Raw genomic sequence first — 21,924 nt, forward strand, 5'->3', positions numbered from 1 at the left:
TTTTGAGGTCACATGGTCAAAGGTCAAGGGTCAACCTGGACATTGGAATATACTGTCTGTTCATTATCTTGAGAACCCTTTGCTTGACAGACATCAAACTTAGTACAGTGGTGTATATTCAGGAGGAGATGACTCCTATTGATTTTGAGGTCACATGGTCAAAGGTTAAACTGGACATAGTAATATACTGTCCACTCAATATCTTGATAACCCTTTTGCTTGACAGACATCAAACTTAGTACACTGGTACATCTTCAGGAGAAGATGACCCATATTGATTTTGAGGTCAAAAGTCAATTGTTGAACTGGACATAGTAATATATTGTCTCCTATTATTTAAGAATTATTTGCTTGATTGACACCAAACTTGGTACACTGGTACAGCATAAGGAGTAGATGACCCCTATTGATTTTTAGGTCACTTGGTCAATTCACTCTTGACATAGGAAGATATTGTCTGCTCAATATTTTGAATTGATGATACTACTATCAATTAAATGAGGTGTGTGTATAACCCTTTTCAGTTTTGCACCATGGGTGGCATGTGTGTTTTACAAACATCTCTTGTTTTGTGGAGTGTTTGTATGGGTATTGAAGATGTGCATGTGAGATGGATTTTGATTTTCTACAATTTTTGAGAAAATTGCAGGTTGTTGAACTTAGTCTATTTGGAGGGTACATAATTTATCCGCCCAACTCCTCCCATAGTTTTCAAGTGAGGACCATCTTATTTTGTGGAGTGTTTGTATGGGTATTGAAGATGTGCATCTGGGGAAGGATTTTGATTTTCTTCCATTTTTGAAAAAATTACAGGTTGTTGACCTTGGTCCATTTTGAGGAAATCTAGATTTTTAAGCTAAGACCCTTTGTTCATATGAAAGTTTGTCACAGCCTCATGATGGCTGATAATACCTGAAGCAAAAATATACAAGAAAAACACCCTATGTAAGCATTTCACGAATGTATTATGTACCGTTTGCGGTACTCTTGTTTGTTTATAAACTAGTGATCAATATCTAGGATGCATGAAATTTTTTGTCATCTCAGATAAGTAAGGAATGGATAATGGGTCATTAGATAATATATGCATGGTTTTAGTCATATTTTTAATGCTGAATGTGACATATATGCATGGATGTTGCTTATAACATCTTTTTCAGATGAATCACAACAGAGTGAACTCAAATAATGCTTCTTGAATGACAATACATTTTGTGCATAACTTGTCTCATTTTTAGGTGGCATCTATCAAAATAGGCCGTGATATTTAATTACTTTTGATAGCTAATGGAATTTCTTGTGTATGATTGAAATTTAGGAGAAAACGAGGCAGGAGAGGACGAGTTAGAGGAAGAGGCCATTGAAGAAGATCCGGTCCCAGCAGATGCAGGGAATGAAGAAGAAGAAAAGGAAGAGGAGGGACAACTATATGACCATCTCCACCAGATATTCATCACGAAGAATGTTGTACTGTGTAGTGAAGTCCAGAAAAATTTTAAGGAGCTCAGTCATGCCTGTGATGTAGCCAAGAACTATGTTGCAATGGAGACCGAGGCACTCCCCAACAGGATACAGGACATCAGCGATTTCCAATTCCCGGTGTTCACCACATCCAAGAAACTGCTTCTAATGTTGGATGCTTCATTAGAGCCACCCTGTTTCTTTGACAGGAATGAAGATGGAAGTCTAAAGGTGAAATATGATACATAGTGCTCTTTAGATGCTGTATTTTGTATGTGTTTTAGTGTATAAATGTTTCACTATTTTAGTGTTTTGTGTCTAGAAAATAACATTTACAATCTTTTCCAAACTCCCCGTCGAGGCCTCATTACATCACCTACTTATAGACCTCTTCTATGTGACGCAGTACAACATACAGGTGTGTGTATTGTGAGTCCGTGATTATCAAGCGGGCAAATAACACTAAAGAAGTAGTTCGTAGTTAAAGCTTGAAAATGTTGACGTTAAGAACATTAACATAAAAGTATGAATTTTATTTTAAACATAAATGATCAAAAGATCACTAAAAAGTAGTGAGACTCTGTTCAAAGTATAGTGTAAAGTAATGAACTTGATGTTTACGTTCTTGTTTTGAACTGTTTGACGTTATGTTTTTTCATCATTCTACAATGACGTCACACAGTATACACAGCCTAAGAAATCGCTATCCCATTATACCTAACTGGAAGAGTCTGGTGTGTGAGCAAACCAACTCTGGCTGAATCTTTTCAAGTTGTGTAACTATGAGAGATACCATTTACAGGTGGATGTCCAAGGATGGACAGAATCTGATGGATCCTTGAGCTTTCTTCCCATTCTAGAAGAGGAGTCAGATGATGAAGACGATGAGGATGACCAATATCGAGATGGTGACGTGGATGATAATGACAGTGATGATGACCAAGAACGTGGTGACCGTCCGTGCAGAAAAGTGGACCCCAGGAGAGAGGTCACATATGAAGTATTTGCTGAGGAAGTGTGGCCCAGAATCAGTAAGAAGTATTCAGGGCGCTATCATCCATCGCTGATCTGGATGGAGATCATGTCCTTCATCAGAGGGTCTTTTGAAGCTCTATCAAAAGCTGAAGGGTTCCTTTCAAAGAAGGAGTACTTGGACTTGGGAAGAAAAAGAGCTCCGAATTTTTCGGGGGAACGAGAACATATTTATGAGATTTTCAAGAAGTACAATCACTTCAAGAAGCAGAATTTCGTATTTGATGAGACAGATTTGGTTCAGAATGTTTACAACAGGTCTGTACTTAAACCACATATGTATAACCTCATTATATTACACTAGTTCTCCTGAAACTAAGATCCAGGGTGTTGAAGAAAGTTAGGCTTGCAAATGACATGAATTCTGGGAAATCATTTATTTTCATGGGGTTAAATTTTCATGATTTGAAAAAATAAATATTCAGTTATTGACTGTATCCAAGGACAACAGCTGTTTTGTTTGATCAGAGAAAGGATTTGTTGCCTAAAGGCAAACAAAACAGTTGTTGTATGAGGGCCAAGTCTATAGATGTTTTGCCATACAACTTTATTTTCTTCTTACTAAAATGTGACTGATTATATAAAAGAAAACAAAAATGATGATGCTGGGTTACTACCATATTACATGTTCACATATTAGTCCCCTAGCGGTTTGTAAAACCAAAGGGGACTATAGCTTTCTTCTCCATCTGACTGTAAGTCTGTCCCATATTGGTTTTCCAGACCTTTTTTCTGTTATGCTTGTGTGGATTCATTTGAAACTTGCATTATAGTTTCAGAGTGGCAAACTACAGATCAAGTTCGAATCTCGTAACTTTTGATGATGGACAAGTTTTGAAGAAATCGATATTTATATTTTACAGTTTTTTTTATTCATCGGGATTGTGTTCTGATGAAAATGTGGTAAAAGTAGGACGTCTGAATAGAGGCAGTCGATGAGCTTCGATTGCTGATTTTGTAAAAGATAATGTCGTTAATGTGACGTTTTAAGCTCATTAATCACATAAGGAACATATCAATGAAAATGTATATCAAATCTATTAATCACACAAGCAGGGTGTCAAGATCCTATAATTTCCTATAAACTTGAAGGTTCCTATATTCAGAAACAATGAACTTTTATACAAATTCTTTAATAAAACCCCGATTTATTCCTATAAATCTGCTGTAAAAATCCCTGTATTTGCCCTATAAACTTTTAAAAAAAATTCCTATAATCCTATATTTTTTAGACCAAAAGTCACAAGTGTTTTCCTGTAGTCAATGAGGGAAGTCTAAAACGTCGGCAGTTCTCAATTTACCGCAATTCTGCAATTGCGATTATTCAAACATTATATCGGTGTGCTATTTTGTGTTCCATTTGAGCGATTATGTAAATATTTCTTGCACATATTTTGTCCAGAGACTAAGACTATTTCATCCCTGATAAAAACTACATGTTTCAACTGCATGAACAACAAAACATTACACTAATTCGACGTTGGTTAACATGTTGACTTAGTACCAATGTATTGGGTCTCAGTTCAAGGTCAAACAACATGAAATGAACGTTCTCTTAAATATTAAGTAGACCAGTCATCAAGTAATGGGGGTCCAGATGGGGACATGTATTGCTTATGCAATACTCTCGGAATGCTTGTTGAATAAAACAATTTTCCCTGCTCAAATATTCACAAAAAATATCAGGATCTTGTGTCACAATAATCTTCTTAAAGGTATCGCATCACAGTACATAATGACCATTAATGGACATAGGGAGAGACTGGCATAGAGGAAAACTATTGTTGCCTTCAGTTTCACCAGTTGAGGGGAAAGGGTGGGGGGAGGGCGGTAAATGAAACTCATTATATACTGTTGTAGTATATAGATAAATAGCCATTAAAATGTATTGTTTTTTCTGTATAGATTTAAGAAAGAGAAGGAGATGAGATGGATTGTCCATCAGATCTATGTGGACGAGACTCAGGACTTCACTCAGGCTGAACTCTGCCTCCTTCTGAGGGTCTGTCAGTCTCCAAATCAGATGTTCCTGACAGGAGACACAGCCCAGAGCATCATGAGGGGCATATCATTCAGATTCAATGACCTTCGCTCTCTGTTCTTCTATGCCAAGAGATCTATGCATGCTATTGGAAAAACCTCTGGCGTGAAAGTACCAAAACAGGTAAAAAAGAAAAATTAAATGTTATTTTTTTCTTGTATATTTTCAAAAGGATATACATGTATAATTATTCTATAGTTGCACTTCATGGGGAAAGAATATATGTATGGAGATTTGAAAACAGGAATGATTTAAATCAGGGACTCTATTATATATCCAAATTGTGGGCATGTTATATGAACTCCATGAAATGGAAAGCTCTGTATTGTGCATGAAGGAAAGATCAGTCAATCCTGAGTATTTTTACACAGATGGTTAGTGGGGATTGGAAGGTCAAACTAGCCCTAATCCAAGGTCATTTGAATTTTGTAGTCAGTATTTGAATGTAACAATGTCGTAAGCACAACAACAAAAAAATGATCTTTTGATCTCATGCATGCGACAGAAAAATGTGAAGAACAAGAAGCCAGTAAATTTCTCAGTCTGAAGGTCAAGGTCATAGTTACCAATTTTTTGCCATATGTTATAAATGATGCTGTGTTGTGATGAAATGCTTTGCTCTGTCCTGATTATCATTAACATTAATTAGGAATGAATACAAAATTGGAATTTGAAAGCAGATATCAATCACACTGGGAAAACTATTTTTATTGGTAAGTTGAAATGATTCAGGTGTATCAGCTGACCCATAATTACCGATCCCATGCCGGCATCCTGTACTTAGCCTCGAGTATTTTGGACCTCATGGTGGAATTCTTCCCAGAATCCTTTGATCGACTACAGAAAGACCAGGGGCTGTTCCAGGGACCTCCCCCTGTACTGCTGGAGTCTTGTAGTTTTAGGTAGGTGACTCAAAATTTATAGATGTGGAACTTGTTATTTGTTGTGCCTGAATATTGTCGTAATGAGTGGTAGATGATGTAATGGAAGGATAAAGCATTTTCAATGTAGTTACTTAGAGTGACTATGAAATACCATTTCAACAGTGATTTAGCTGTGCTGTTGAGAGGAAACAAAAGGAAAACTTCCCACATTGAGTTTGGAGCTCACCAAGCAATCCTGGTGGTGAATGATGCTGCTAGAGATAACATTCCAGAGGAGCTCAATCTGGGACTGATTCTGACAATTTATGAGGCCAAGGGACTGGAGTTTGATGACATTCTTCTTTACAACTTCTTCAAAGATTCCCAGGTGTGACATAAACTTGTTATAAGTATATGATATATTCACCAACAAATAGATTGTTAATGTAGTTGATAAATTTTTCACTTTAATATCAGGCCACAAAAGAGTGGAGGGTAGTGACTGAGTTCTTGGAACGCTTGGCTGCAACAAACACACAAGCCACCAAGCAGAACAACTCTGAGAGTCTAGTGGAAATTGACGCTGGTACTCATTTCAAGTTCAAGTGTTTTGGGGAACTTCATTTTTGTTCCCATGATTTCCAATATTTCTTGGATATACAAACTTTGGTTTAGATGTTTGCCTCAAACACAAGATTTAAATTTCAGAAGTTCTCCAGCAAGCTGATCGTCCAAGGCCTTTGGCCTTTGACCCTAACCAACACAAAGTGTTGAATGCGGAACTGAAGCATTTGTACACAGCTGTAACGAGGGCTCGTGTGAATGTTTGGATATTTGACGAGGACATGGAGAAAAGAGCACCTATGTTTCAATACTTCAAGGCTCGCAAACTGACCAGGAATATAACAAGCTCTGAAGTGGAAAATGGTAATGAATTCATAGAATGAAAGTGTCAGATGCAGAAGTCGAAGAGGGGCATATTACTTTGCACCTATAGGTCATTCAGTCAGAAAACCACATGTTATCTGCTCAATATCATGTGAACCATTCACTTGATCGTAATGATATTTCATATATAAGTTGGTTACGAGTAGAAGAGGCCCCTATTGGTTTTTAGGTCCAAAGGTCAATCCACTTTGGACATGGGAAGATACCGTCAGCTCAATATCTTGAGAACCCTTTGCTTGACAGACATCAAATTTGGTACATTGTATTAACCCTATTGATTTTTAGGTCACATGGTCAAATTCAAGGGTTAAACTGGACATAGGAACATACTGTCTACTCAATATCTTGAGAACCCTATTCTTGTCAGACATTAAACTTAGTACACTGGTACATCCTAAGGAGTAGATGACCCTTATTGACTTTTAGTTCACATACAGTCCCTGAAACGTTCTGCTTTACCATTTTTCCATTCGCTCACCGTTCGTTCAGCGTGCGCTCTTTGTTCAGTTTTGCGTTCACCGTTCACAAAGCGTTCAGCGTGCGCTCACCATTCGTTCATCGTTCAGTCTTTTCATTGTCATTCGGAACACCAAAGTGAAAGAACCAATCTTGATAGCAAGGTGAAAATGAAAATTGAACGTGTGCGTAAGAGTGGAAGGAGACTTTCTTACTATATCAGAAATTTAATTTTGAAGTACAAAATGTTAGGATTATCCACTGTGAATGCCAAAAGGTTCATATGAGCTTTTGTTAAAAAAAATCTAAATGAGAGACGAATATAAGAGCTTGTCGTTATGAATTTAACCCAGGTACAAAAAATAAGGCAGTTTCAGGTAATGAAAACCTCTTCCCCTGTGTTCACGATTTAGCATTTACAAGTTCGTGCAAAAGCACAAATTATTATAATCATTTTGCATTGCTTGACAAGAGTTTTAAACAAATCACACCCCACCCCCCCACTTTGAAAAATAAAAACAAACAAACGATGCTACATAATGTACATTGTACCGTATGTACGTGTCAGAATGTCAAACTGATATAGCTATTTTTACGCCTATATTTATGAAAGACAATGTCAATAAACTGATATTTACTACTCTTGCCAAATTTGAAACTTTTGTAACATTTGTTCTTAATGCAAAGATGTAATGATTGTTTATCTTGTACGTTTCTGCATTAGCCTTTAAACATTCTACGGGTAGTTCAGTACAATAAACAGTTTTATCTAAATCAAAAATATACAAAATATTGCACGATTTAACTGCAATCTATGGTCACATCAATAATAAAAATAGTAAGTTTTGTATTTTCATGTGCATAAATTCTAGGATTATTTCCTTGGGTCCATGTAGCTGTGACAAATGAATGACACATGATAATGTAAGTAGGAATATTTAATACTGTTAGGAGTGTTGAGGTGTTGACACAGGGTATACTGTCCCTATTGTTTGTTTACTGCATCTATCTTGACTCCTTTGTGTTTGTTAATTACAGGTATACCAAAACAAGTTTGTAAAGTTTGAAGCCATACATGAACACCTGTAAATTCTGGATGTCACTACACATGTAGACTATAGTGTTTTCCTTTTCACATGCATTGTATATATATTATACCCATGCATTAAATGTATCTGTACATGTAATGGTATATACGATGTACATACGAAATTTGCTGTTGTTTGTGTATGACTGTTGCGTGTATTAATGTACAATTTGCGATAATTTCATGAAATATATACATGTATACTCGGTACTTGTACAAAAAGGTATACGGACAGAAAGTCACAGGACAAAAAGACACAAGACAAAAAGTCACAAAATCCGTAGGACAAAAAGTCACACTGATGACTTTTGATTACCCGGTAGATAGGATAAAAAGTCACAGGACAAAAAGTCACAAACATGCTCACTAAAGCTGTTGTTCAGACACCAGGCATTTTTTACAGTGGATGGGAGGTAGAAGGGAAAAGATGTCACTTATTAGTGTTTGTTTTGCCACATTTAGCACCTTCAGTTCATTATTAGATATTAAAGGAAAAATCATTAACTTGTTTATATAGCAATTATTATATGACAGTTCACTTGCTTCTTGTTTTGACAATTATCTAGAGTGAAAGGAAGCCAACCATAATTCTGCCATCAGATTTTGTTTTGACAATCATTAATATGTAGTATACTAAACCAAATGATCATAAAGCTTATTTTTATTTTATCTCAATAAAAAAAATCTCTTTTTAAAAATCAAAATAATATTTTATAATAAACATGATAAAAGGAATAACAATTTTATAATTATTATCAAAATCTCATAGAAAATATAAATTTTGCATATATATTTTCTTAAAAGAACAGATATGTTTTAAAATATATATAAAAATCAATACTTTTTATTTTCTTATAAACTGTGACTTTTTGTCCTGTGACATTTTGTCCTTCTTTCATAAAATTTCTTGTGACTTTTTGTCCATGGTCATTTTGTCCTGTGACTTTCTGTCCTACATTCGTACAAAAATATATTACATTGAATATATCCAGAACTGTAAAATATGCTGTATCACGATTCCGGTTTATTTCATTTTTTTATTAATTGATAAAATATACATGTACATGTATTTTATTACTTGATTATGAAATAAGTAAAATCCCAGGGAAAAATCCGAAACATTCCGAGTAAATAGATCATTTTGCGTTCAGCATGCGCTCACCGTTCGTTCACCGTTCACTCTGCGTTCGCTCACCGTTCACCAAATTGTGTTAACCGTTCGCTCACCATGCGTTCACCGTTCGCTCACCGTTCAAGTGGGAAAGAAGAATGTTTCGGGGACTGTAGTCAAGGGTCAAACTGGACATAGGAATATACTGTCTGCTCAATATCTTGTGAACCCTTTTGCTTGACAGACATCTAACTTGGTACACTGGTAGATCATAACGAGTAGATGGCCCTTATGAATTTTTGGGTTCATGTGGTCAAAGATCAAACTGGACTAGTAATATATTGTCACCCTTATATTAAGAATCTTTGCTTGATTGACACCAAATTTGGTACACTGGTACATCCTAAGGAGTTAAATGACCCATTTTGATTTTTAGTCACATGGTCAAAGGTCAAGGGTCAGTCCACTTAGGACATAGAAAGATATTGTCCACTCAATATCTCAAATTGTTTTGACACTACTATCAATTAAATGAAGTGGGTTTTTTTAACTTGTAATGAGCAATTCGCGTAACTCAAATGCAAATTGTTCAATCAAACGTGCTCGTGTTGTTCAAGTACTTCGTGATCAGAGTATAGTTTAAACGCTTTATTTACGTGTTATTTATTACCTAATTCAAACGCTTTAAAGACGTCTGTAGATTCACGGTATATTGCTCAATTGTATTATCACCCTCTCGAGGGAATTGAAGATGATAGCAAGTTTCATAAATATTTGAGTTAAATGTAAACATGTTTTCTGTTTGCAACAACTAAAGAACAGAATAAATTTTGGGACATTTTGCTGAAAATTTATCTAAGCATGTATTTCATTGGGGAAAAAATTATCGGACACTTGGTCCGACCAACAACTGATATTAATCGGACCAAAACAAAAATTACCGGACAGTTGCCAATGTCCGACGGACCTTCGGAATCACCGATCCTGTCTAATCCCATTAGACTAAAGTGTACAATGCAAAAAAATTATGAATTGCTAATTTGTCATAATGTAGACTTGCAATCATTGTTTACCCCTGCCAACAGATTTATTCTCTAAACTAGGTTTATTTTTCCAGTTAGCTCAGATCTGACTTTCTTTTAATCAGACATTTTTGTCCCCCAGTGCAACACAGAAGGGGACATAAAAATACCGGTGTCCGTCCTACTTGACTTTGTGGATGCAACTCCTCCAAAACCGCTCAATGGATTTTGGTTAAATTTTGTAAGATTCTTAGTTACCATATGTAGTTGATCGTATTGCGCTGCCATTTTAATTCGACAAATTTTACAGGAGTTGTGGTACTTTGTTGAATTTGTACATGCTACACTATAGGAACACTTTGTGGATGCAACTCCTCAGAGACCGCTGTACGGATTTTGTTCAGGTTTTGCAGGATTGTTATTCACCATATGTAGTTGATCATATTATGCCTTCATTTTGATTGGACAAATTTTATATGGGACTTTTGTGCTTCAACTTTTTTTGTGGCAGTGGGGGACATATAGTGAAGCGTAGCAACCTTGTAAGCTTGAAAATGGGGGGGGGGGGGGGGGGGGGGGCAGCATTGTTTAAGATGAAGTCCAATGGTTCCTGGTCAATTTGGCCAACTTCATGAAGTTATGAACATATTGTGTTTAGTGCTCTATAATCAGACCCAGTGACATTCCGTTGTAGATACAGCAGATGGAATGTTTGCAGAGGAGTCCACACTAGAAGAATGGCTTAAGAGAGGAGAAGAGTTCATGAAGCATTCCTTGTATGAGGTGGCAGCCAAGTGCTTTAATCGTGGCAAGAATTTTCACATGGAGAAAATCGCCAATGCTCACCAGTCTGCACTTGTCGCTTCCAGGTTAGTTGACATTGCGTTTGTTTATTCCCCTTTGTTAGTTGACATTGCGTTTGTTTATTCCCCTTTGTTAGTTGACATTGCGTTTGTTTATTCCCCTTTGAGTGCAAGATTTAAGATACATCTTTTATGTTTTATTAAAGGAATTTTTGTCCCCTGCCGCAATGCCAAAGGGGACATAGAAATACTGATGTCTGTTTTTTCCCACTTGACTTCGTGGACACAACTCCTCCGAAAATGATTAGTCTTTTTTGGTATTTTGATAACTGATGCTATGCAGTATTAATCAAACTATTACATGAATCTTACACTATGAATAGTACATACAAATACAAAGTTGTCAGTAACTTGTGTATGTTATACAGTGTATACTCTATAATCACGCTGTATGTCTGATACTGATTATACAGTATATACTCTATAATCATGCTGTATGTCAGATACCGATTATACAGTATATACTCTATAATCATGTGCTGTATGTCAGATACCGATTATACAGTATATACTCTATAATCATGTGCTGTATGTCTGATACCGATTATACAGTATATACTCTATAATCATGTTGTATGTCTGATACCGATTCCTGTTAAACTAGAACTTATTAATTTTGGTTGCTAATGGTTTTCAGGATTATACTGTAAATTCCTAAATATTCGTGAATAATTTATTATCACATAAATTCGCGAGAAACATCACTCACTTTTAAATATATATTGCCAAATTACATGCAAAAACTCTTGATCAAAAGAGCACTAGCGAATTTATGTTCTTGCGATTTGACGTCCATGAGTCATTTCACGATAATAATTACTCGTGTAAAATAAGGAATCTTCAGTAAAAGGCCTGGGTCATTGGAATTGATATTCCTAAATTCCGCGTGTTTTGATTTCAATAGCACTTGCAGGGATGCTGTCTTACTATAGAGCATGGTGTGAGGGGGTGGCACAGAGCATGGTGTGAGGGGGTCCCACACTTTCCATAACAATGTAATGAGAAAGATCATTAGTTTCATGGTGTGAAATGTATTTCATTTCAGAATGAAGGATAATCCGGCGAAGATGAGGGAGGCATTCTTAGCGGCTGCTGAAAAGTTCCTGGAGTGTGAACTACCAAACAAGGCTGTCATCTGCCTGCAGAATTCCCGAGAAAAAGAATTGGTGGCTCATCTGTATGAAAAAATAAATCAGGTGAAGAAATTTCTGTTGAAAGAAACCTGATGATGTAACAGAGAAAACAGTTTGAGGTACAGATGACTCTTGATGGCTCTAACTTGAGATCTCTCAAAGTTCTTGATCTCTGGAAGTGAAACTACGATCCCAATTTTTTTCTCTAATTAACTAATGCACTCTCAATTTCTCAAAATGATATTTAGGTCCTATAAAATAAATTTCATTGTTTTTCACTCTCACTTTAAAGTGATGGTAGCATATTCACACCAATCAAGCGTATTATTGTTTCAGTTAGCTGGATAATGGTGAATGCCTGGGGCTAGCTTGTCTATGTTCATTAGGTGTTTACATAGGTGAATCATGCCTCATCTGTGCTTCTCTTTTGTAGAAGATAGTTAATTGTTTTAATTGGTCAGTTTGCTTTGATTTTGTTTCATATATATTATGACTATAAATGAAATTCACCATTTGTATTGACTTGACAGCGAGACACTAATTTTTAGAAAATAATTAAATTTTTGTAGACGTGCGAAAGAATTCTCTTGAATTATGAATTTTGTGGGTTTCTTCCCAATCCTCTGTAATCATGGCAACTCTCTCAAAAACTGAATTAGCGATACAGAACCATCTGGTTAAGGCCCTGTCAACTCGAGGGAGGGACAGAGGGGTGTAGTCGGATCAGTAATTGCTAATTAGAAAGAACAAATGAATACATAGACATTTTTATACCCCCCGCAACAAGTTGTGGGGGGGGTATACTGGAATCGGGTTGTCCGTCTGTCCGTCCGTCCATCTGTAGACGCAATGGTTTCCGGACTCTAAAGCATTATCCTTTCCACCTACCGTCACCATATCATACATATGGACTACCCATGGGATGAAGATGTTCCCTATCGATTTTGGGGTCAAAAGGTCAAAGGTCACGCGCACTGGACATCGAAGTAGCAATATGGTTCGGTTTGTCATGCCATTTGTTTTTTACACTCAGAAAAGAGGTAGTTTATACCTATTACCAACACCCTTTGGGAGATTGGGGTAAGCGGGGGGTATTCTTAGTGAGCATTGCTCACAGTACCTCTTGTTTAAAAAAGATTTATTTATGCAAGATAGAGTTCAGTGTTGTTGAAATCAGGTCAATTATTTAAAAAATATGAAGGGAAAACATGTCAAAATAATGCTATAATATCCAATTATTAAGAAACATGAGCCATAATGGTCGAACCTTCTAACTTCCAGCTTTGGCTTCACCTTCAATCTCTCGAAGTTTTATCAAGGTTCTGAATTATCAAGAGTCACCTGTAGATCATTTAAGAAATAAATTTCATTTTTGAAAATTCATGAGGATATGAACTGAGATGCTTCACGCTGGCGTTCTTTTCATGCCGCCGTGAAGCATTGCAGTTAATACCTTCTTGTATTTTCAAAAAGTTTATTTCTTATATTTACATTCTGTTTTCATTTCTGTCTGATTTCCCAGATTTTAAAATAGATGCACAGTCAAAACTGCCATAGTGACCCACTGTATTAAGCGACTCCCTGTCGTATGTTACCATAAAAAAGTTCCCCCCAAAACATTACTCGATCTATTGTACCTGTATTAAACGACCACCTGTCTGACGCGACCAACGACCATGAGTTTTACAACCTTTTCGTGTATTTTCAGGAAATTTTACCTCTATTTAACGACTGTACATTTTTCGATTACTACTTTCGATTTCGGTTGAGCTGACTATTCTGGGAATTATCGCCCCTAACACTTTCATTTTCAAACGCACGACTATTCTGGGAATTATCGCCCCTAACACTTTAGTTTTATATCGCGTAGTTTGGCGGTGATGTTGTTTAGTAGGCCCTCTGAATCAATTATTATACCCAATCTGTCAACATGCAGGGTCGTGTGTGGTTAATTAATAAAACCCAAGTTGTTGTTTATTTAACAAAATCAAGGATCAGGGAATCAAGGCCGGTGTATTTGAAGGTGTGAATTTCTCTAGATCGGAAATGAAAATTTACCACTTGTTATACCATTATGTGAAAAAATTGCCCGATTACGATATAAATCAGGTAAATATTGTGCTTAGGACTGAAATTTTAAACGGAGTATTCGCAGTTTTCCTGCATGAGATACTTGAGGTTTCCAGAATAATGACCGGAACTAGCGGCTCACTTCGACATGTCCCGAGTATTTGACAAGTCTGAGTTCAAGAAAGTTACCTGCATTAGTTCAAAGCTTAAAAGATTTGCTGTGTATGTACAATGGATATTGTGATTTATTTAATGTTTCTCAAATTGAATAACATATTTCCAGCATGTATTGTACAAAAGGAGACACAACACTTCATCATTTGCTTTCTTACCACAAGCATTGCATTTTTTAGTTACACTGTACAAGTAGCCTATACATAAATACTCTTTACAACAAAGTGTTTATAAATTTTAGAAAATTTACTTGCAGTTCATAAATGAGATTTAAATCTCATGTAAATGTGTAATATGAAATGCATGTGTATCAATCTTAAACATATTAAATGTAATTTTTGATGAATAATGAATTATGATACAACACATTGTATTCTAGATTTTTAACCGCAGTGTATTATTAATTTTATTTTACAACTATTAAAATCGTACTTGATATTCTTAATGATAAATTCCAAATACATGTAGTCATTTTCTCCATTGCACAAATTATTTGTGAAATTTTATCAATTAACTGCGGAAAATAGGCAACCTGTATTAAGAGACCATGCACCTGTCATATGTGACCTTTTTTCCATTCTCCGTTGGACGGTCTCTTATTACAGGTTTGACTGTATTACATTTGTACATTGTTCACAACTGCAGCACATTCATGAGAAAATAAGTATCCTTACAATTTGTGAAAATCAAAAGCTATAACAATGGAAATGTAAATATATAACATTCAGTATTTCATTTCGGAATTCTTTTTACAGTTGGAGAAAGCTGGTGAGACTTACCGCAAATTGAAGCGTCCCATCGAAGGAAGCAGGTGCTATGAACAGCTAGGAAAGTTCAATTTATCGGTGGACACTTTGGTGGAGAATGATCTGTATGAGATGGCCATTGATACATTACAGAGATATAAACTGTTGAAAAAGGTACATTTTTATATATTCAGTGTAATGATTAGCTATTAATTAATGATATGTTAAAGTCAACATTGCCACTTGTAATTATATTCAGGGCATTCATGTTTTGCAAACACATTTTGTTATGTATTCTATAATACCATTATGATCTTTGCCTAATGAGATTAGAGGGACAGAGTTCGAAAATTACATCACTGATATGTGATTTTTGAATAATTCTAGGATTTGGAAAGGAAGAGAATACCATTGCCCCAGATCCTTAGAGATAATGCTCCAAGAAACCTACACACAGTAGAAAGTCTGAGTTTTAAGGCAGCTGAAGTCTATCATCGCTCCGGGAACAAGGAGAAAATGATGGCAGCTCTGGGTCGTCTGCCCAATCTGGAGGAAAGAACAGACTTCCTGATTCACAAAAGCTACATAGAGGAAGCAGCTATGCTGTTCCAGGAGGCTGGTAGGTGTAAAGAAATTTTCATTCAGGAAATTTGTGGAGTTTTGTGGTTTTATTAGCTCACCTGAGCCAAAGGCTCAAGTGAGCTTTTCTGATCACATTTTGTCCGCCGTCCGTCTGTCTCTCTGTCCGTCTGTCTGTAAACTTTTCACATTTTCATCTTCTCATGAACCACCGGGCCAATTTCAACCAAACTCGCCAAAAAGCATCCATAGGTGTAGGGGATTCAAGTTTGTTCAAATGAAGGGCCAGGTCCCTTTCAAAGGGGAGATAATCACAAAAATGCAAAAATAGGGTGGGGTCATTTAAAAATCTTCTTCTCAAGAACCACTGGGCCAGAAGAGCTGAAATTTACCTGAAAGCTTCCTGACATATTGTAGATTCAAGTTTGTTCAAATCATGGCCCCCGGTGGTAGGATGGGGCCACAAGGGGGGATCAAAGTTTTACATTGAAATATATAGGGAAAAACTTTAAAAATCTTCTTCTCAAGAACCACTAAGCCAGAAAAGCTGAGATTTACATGAAAGCTTCCTGACATAATGCAGATTCAAGTTTGTTCAAATCATGGGCCCCGGGGATTGGATGGGGCCACAATAGGGGATCAAAGTTTTACATACAAATATATAGGAAAAATCTTTAAAAGTCTTCTTCTCAAGAACCACTAAGCCAGAAAAGCTGATTTTTACATGAAAACTTTCTGACATAGTGCAGATTCAAGTTTGTTCAAATCATGGCCCCTGGGGGTAGGATGGGGCCACAAGGGGGATCAAAGTTTTGCATACAAATATATAGGGAAAAACTCTAAAAATCTTCTTCTCAAGAATCACTAAGCCAGAAAAGCTGAGATTTACATGAAAGCTTCCTGACATAATGCAGATTCAAGTTTGTTCAAATCATGGGCTCCTTGCGTTGGATGGGGCCACAATAGGGGATCAAAGTTTTACATACAAATATATAGGGAAAGACTTCTTCTAAAGAACCACTGAGCCAGAAAAGCTGATTTTTACATGAAAACTTTCTGACATAGTGCAGATTCAAGTTTATTCAAATCATGGCCCCCGGGGGTAGGATGGGGCCACAAGGGGGATCAAAGTTTTACATACAAATATATAGTTAAAATCTTTTTCTCAATAACCACTGAGTCAGAAAAGCTGATATTTACAAGAAAACTTTCTGACATAGTGCAGTTTCAAGTTTGTTCAAATCATGGCCCCTGGGGGGTAGGATGGGGCCACAAGTGGGGGGGGTTCAAAGTTTTACATACAAATATAGGAAAAAGCTTTAAAAATATTCTTCTCAAGAACCATTGGGCCAAAGAAGTTGACATTTACATGAAAGCTTTCTGACATAGTGTAGATTCAAGTTTGCAAAGGGTAGTTTGGGCCATAATAGGGACCAAGGTTTTACATGCAAATATATATGGAAAGTCTTCAGATATGGGCCAAGGTGACTCAGGTGAGCGATGTGGCCCATGGGCCTCTTGTTAAGTTTTAGGTCACTCAAGTCACTCAGGTGACCTATTGCAATGCTTCCGTATCCATTGACGTGTATCATGCATTAACAATTGAACATTTCTGCTTGCTTCTTGAAAACTATCATTCCAATTCTTTTCAAATTTGTAGATATTGTAAATTTCAGGACTCCTACACCCGAGGGGCCTTAGCATTGGGGCAAAAATTGATAAATTTTTAAAAGTTGTCTTCTCTACAAGGAAAACTTAGTGCATATAGTGATGTATAGTCCTTTACCAAAATAGTAAATTTCATGATCTCGGGGTAGGAACTTACTTTCAGGTTGGGGCTAAAGTTATAGTGATTATTGTCTTTATAATTTAAAAACTTCTTTGATTTTGCTGATACTGTATGAAAATGGAATGCACTTTTAGCAAAAGCAGAAAGGGATCTATCAAAATTGTGAATTTCACAACCTTAGGGTTCTGACTCTAGGGTGGGTACAAAATAATGTTAATAGAACTTATGTTAAGTAAAGTCTTTTATCAGTATGGACACTTTCAGAGACATTTTTGTTTTTTAAAAGAACACTTCCTGTTTTTATATTGCTGCTGAATATTAGAATTTAGTTGTGATATGTAGAACAGGATAATAGTGATAGATTTTGTAGCCTTTGGGGATAGTGTTACTTATAATTGATATTCAGGTGACCAATATGGCCTGTGGGCTTCTTGCTTTAATACATGATGCAAGTAACAGAACTTTGCAAAATGGATCTTGATTTCAAAGATTAAAGCAATAATAGATTTCTTACTATGTGAATAGCAATAAACACTGCAACATGTTGTTTCAGAAAAACTTGAAGAAGCAGTGGATTTGTATGCCAAAGGGGGCATGAGTGAGAAAGCTCTAGAATGTGCACAGAAGTTAGGGGACAAAGGTGTTATAGGGCAGAGTCTGATCCTGGACTGCAAGATAAGGCTAAGTCAGTATGAAAACTATAAGGACATAGATGAAGAGGTGAAAAATGAATTGTGTGAAAACCTGAACCAAGCATTTTATAACCTTCAAGATTTGGAGAACAAAGTTGCAGCAGGCGAAGCAGCATTTTTAAGAGGGGAGCTCACAGGAAATAGTGAGTTCATCAACAAGGCTTTTGGGGCATTTAGTCATTCCTACCCACTTCGATCAGGAGAGGCAGGGCAATTGGAGTGCATGCATTGGATGGCTCATAACTCTGATCTAACAAGTAGGAAAAACCTTTACCAATGCATCTTAGGAATGCAAAATCTTTTCAGAGTATTGTTAATATTATCTAAGCCTGTCAATGATGAAGAAAGAAGGCGTCTTCAAGAAATCTTTAAATTCTTTGGATTTCATCCAGCTGAGGAAGAGGATAAGATTGTTTATTATCCAAAAAAACAACCAAGAGCACTAAAGATCTTGGATCAGACAACTAATCAGGCCTTTAAATGTAAAGAAGACAAGATGAAGATTCAGACCAAAATCTTGAAGTTTCTCGTGAAGAGAGGTATCCATTGGAAGAAGAAATTAGAAGAAGCCATCACTACTGTTAGGAACAAGAGATGTCAATGTCCAGCATATAAACTTGGAGAATCCTGTGGAAGATTACAGGCAGTGGATGATGCATCTAGTCAAACTCCTTGTCCATTTCTTCATGTTCCTTTAATGCCTAAGAGTTTTGATCTTCTGACCGAGTATGACATGATGGCTGTTGAACTTGAAGTGTATGTTCAGCACGGTGCAGAGGATGTCATGGAAAGAAACAAGGAGCTGAGTGATGATGTGTCGTGCTTCATTCCTAAAGATTTCAAAGAAAAATACAGAGCATGCATCTGGTTGTTGGAGGATTTGATTCCAGAGAATTATCATATTGCTAAGATATCTTCAGACCCTGATCGGGTTCGTGATTTGCTTAAGAAGTTGAGGAACTATAAGGCTGGATATTTAAGAAAAAGAATGATCAGGTATTTAAAGAGTTTGTATGAGGAAATGCAAAAGAAAGAGAGGAAAGACAATATCAAGGTGTTTGTAGTGATACGCTTTGTCAATCATTTGTTAAGTCTTCAAATCAAACCAAAGCCAGATGAAATCATGTTCAACTTTGAGCAATCTATGGACAAAGAATGCCCAAAGAAGGAGGAAAAGAGAAAGGATTGGGCAATTAGACTTGGATTAATGTTGGACGAACTTGATGGGAAAACATACATTCGCTCAATTGCGAGAAGGTTCTGTGATGGGTATGATCAGATAATGGGATACAACAATGATCCGCTAGAAGCTGTGATTAAGTTCACCAAGTTCTGTGTTTTGATGAGCAACACCGGAAGTACGGAACTTCTGCCCCACTACAATCATCTCCTCTTGTGGATGGAATACTACACCACAGTTGCCTTCTGTCTGTCTGCCAAATTGCAGAACACGCCAAACTTCTTTTTTGTTGTTCCAGAATCTTACATTTCAATAGTCTATTTCATTGATGCCACATTTGTTCATGAGAATGGTGTAGCAACATTTGAGGCTGTTCAAAGGCACAGAAGCTGGAAAAATAATGTCACCAGTCTCCTTCAGGATCGTTTGAGAAGAATGATTGGTATCTTATGTGGGTTTAGCTCAAGAATAAACCTCATTCATCATGTCTTTCAATCCAGCAATCCTGAGATGGAAGATGGAAGATTTGGGATCGCAGAGAGACTCCTTGTTCTTGTTCTTGTGTATGTTTGCAATCTGGGTAAGTGTGTTTTTCCGGATGTGGAAACCACTTTGATGGGAGAACTTTGCAAAATTGACATACAGGAGAACTACCCTAACAGACTGTCTGAAACTCTGCAACTGGTGCAACAATCAGATAGTCCATCAGATGTGGCCAAAGCACTCCAGATTCTGCTGTCAAAGAGGGAGACTGATTCTCTGAGATACTATATATGGGATAAGAATTTCAAAAGAAACGGTCTTAGAAGTACGGAGCTAAAGGCTACAGAACTGAACCAAAAGTTTTTCCATGAAGAAGAGACACTTCAAGTTATGGATCACCCTCACGACGTAGTTTTCAATAATTTTAAGACTGTAGAGCAAGGTGATGATATGGATACACAGATAACAATGGAGGAGAAACAGAAAATAGACAGAGATAGAAAGGAACAAGAGAAACAAGACAGGGAGGATAGAGCCTGCAGAGTTATTACTGAGTTCATACGAAGGTCCATTTTAAGGTCCAAGGCTCAGAATCTGACTGTCCTAGTGCAAGATCAACTGAAACGTGAGAAAAGGGAAGAAAAGCTGAAGGTGTTTAAGTCAGCAGAAATAACAGACACAAAATGTGGTGTTTGTGGAGTGCAATTTCGAGAGATCGGTACAGATCATGCCTTGCCTGTAGACAGACAGTCCTCCACTGAATCTGAAACATCTCAACTTCTCCAACCTCCCAGTCCTCTGCAGCTACCACAACCAAATTTTAATCCAGTGCTGCAGAACTCGTTAACTCCAAGCCCAGATAAATTGAAAGACAATCCCTTTGCCAAGCTATTTGAAAATCCTTTTGAAAAGTCTACTCTTGAAACCAGAGAAGATCATGAACAATCACAAAAGCACAAAGAAATGGTGAAATTTTACCAATTCTTCAGAAACAAATATATGAGGAAGATTTCAGAACCACTAGAGGAAGTGAGAAGCTTCATCCAGAAGTATAAATTAGGAAGAGAAACGGCTGAAAAATACTACAAAACAGAGAGTTACCATATCATCAACTGTTGTCATCAGAAGGAAAATGTGGAATCAAAAATCAAGACAATAATTGAAAAGAGTGACTGGCAGAATGAGGAGATAGAGCAAGATGTTCATGAAATGGAGGGTCTCTTCAACGATATCAAAGAGTATGTAGAGGAGGAAGCAAAGAAAAGGAAAGAGGTGAGTGACTTGAATTTAAAGGGGCAAAGGTTTGTCTGTCTACATGGTAGCTGATTTTTCACAGTAATCATTTGAGAATTCAATGTTTGGGAATGTCAAAAATGAACACTTTTGGACTAAAATGACCTTTTTTACATAGGAAGAAAAAGGAAATGTAAAAAATTGTTCTCCTAAGTAAACTCTTGGAGGATTTTTTTCGGGGGGGGGGGGGGGGATCATTACATATTTCCTGTAAATATTTTGTTGTACAACTCAAAAATCATGGCACCTGAACAGCACATGGTATGTATTTTTTCAAGGAAAATCATGTGGTTAGAGATTGCAGGCATTAGTAATACAGTTAAGATTTGTAATCTCACAATGACTGACATCTCTAATTGATATTAAAATTTTAAACATGCGACGTCTGTTGCAAGACTTTCTAGGATATTTTATTTGTATGTGATTCTTTCAATGTTGTCATAAATCCATAATCTCGGAATTTTTAAAATGTTTCGTTTAAGGTGACTCCATACTCGCAGTTTTATCTGATACAAGTTTGAAAAGTGTATTTATTTCCATTCATTAGAGTTAAAACTAACAAATTATCAAATAAAATACATAGGTCATCACACTTTTTAAGATGAGAGACGTACATAAACAGAATCATATATCACCGTCAGAAAATTGCTATTTTCCTTAAACAGCGTTATCAAATTTTCATAAAAACTGGTTATGACGATATAGTAACATTCATAACAATTTCTTGAAATTATATCTTCACAAAAATATACAAAATGTCTGTAAAAAATAAAGGAAATCTATCGCATAATAGACTTGATAAAGAAATCAATAGAAACAGAGTTATTGCCCTTGGATTCAATATTTTGACATGTATCATTGATTATTCCTCTATAACTTAGACTTCTGAAATAGTTTATTT

At 36.4% G+C, this 21,924-nt stretch overlaps 1 protein-coding gene across 3 annotated transcripts in view; it reads left to right on the plus strand.

Annotated features, from left to right (window-relative positions):
- LOC125645756 (TPR and ankyrin repeat-containing protein 1-like) overlaps window positions 1-21,924 on the plus strand; it is an 86,840-nt gene that overhangs the window by 62,023 nt on the left and 2,893 nt on the right. For all 3 annotated transcript variants that reach the window (XM_048871560.2, XM_048871559.2, XM_056140670.1), the window contains exons 24-35: window positions 1,319-1,692; window positions 2,264-2,751; window positions 4,399-4,657; window positions 5,267-5,436; window positions 5,581-5,785; window positions 5,875-5,983; window positions 6,106-6,324; window positions 10,716-10,890; window positions 11,930-12,080; window positions 15,017-15,181; window positions 15,395-15,626; window positions 17,929-21,002. In XM_048871560.2, the coding sequence (XP_048727517.2) occupies window positions 1,319-1,692; window positions 2,264-2,751; window positions 4,399-4,657; window positions 5,267-5,436; window positions 5,581-5,785; window positions 5,875-5,983; window positions 6,106-6,324; window positions 10,716-10,890; window positions 11,930-12,080; window positions 15,017-15,181; window positions 15,395-15,626; window positions 17,929-21,002 (5,621 nt within the window). The remainder of the gene's footprint in view (window positions 1-1,318; window positions 1,693-2,263; window positions 2,752-4,398; window positions 4,658-5,266; window positions 5,437-5,580; window positions 5,786-5,874; window positions 5,984-6,105; window positions 6,325-10,715; window positions 10,891-11,929; window positions 12,081-15,016; window positions 15,182-15,394; window positions 15,627-17,928; window positions 21,003-21,924) is intronic.

Source organism: Ostrea edulis, chromosome 6, assembly GCF_947568905.1.
Source record: "Ostrea edulis chromosome 6, xbOstEdul1.1, whole genome shotgun sequence".
Lineage (NCBI taxonomy): Eukaryota > Metazoa > Mollusca > Bivalvia > Ostreida > Ostreidae > Ostrea > Ostrea edulis.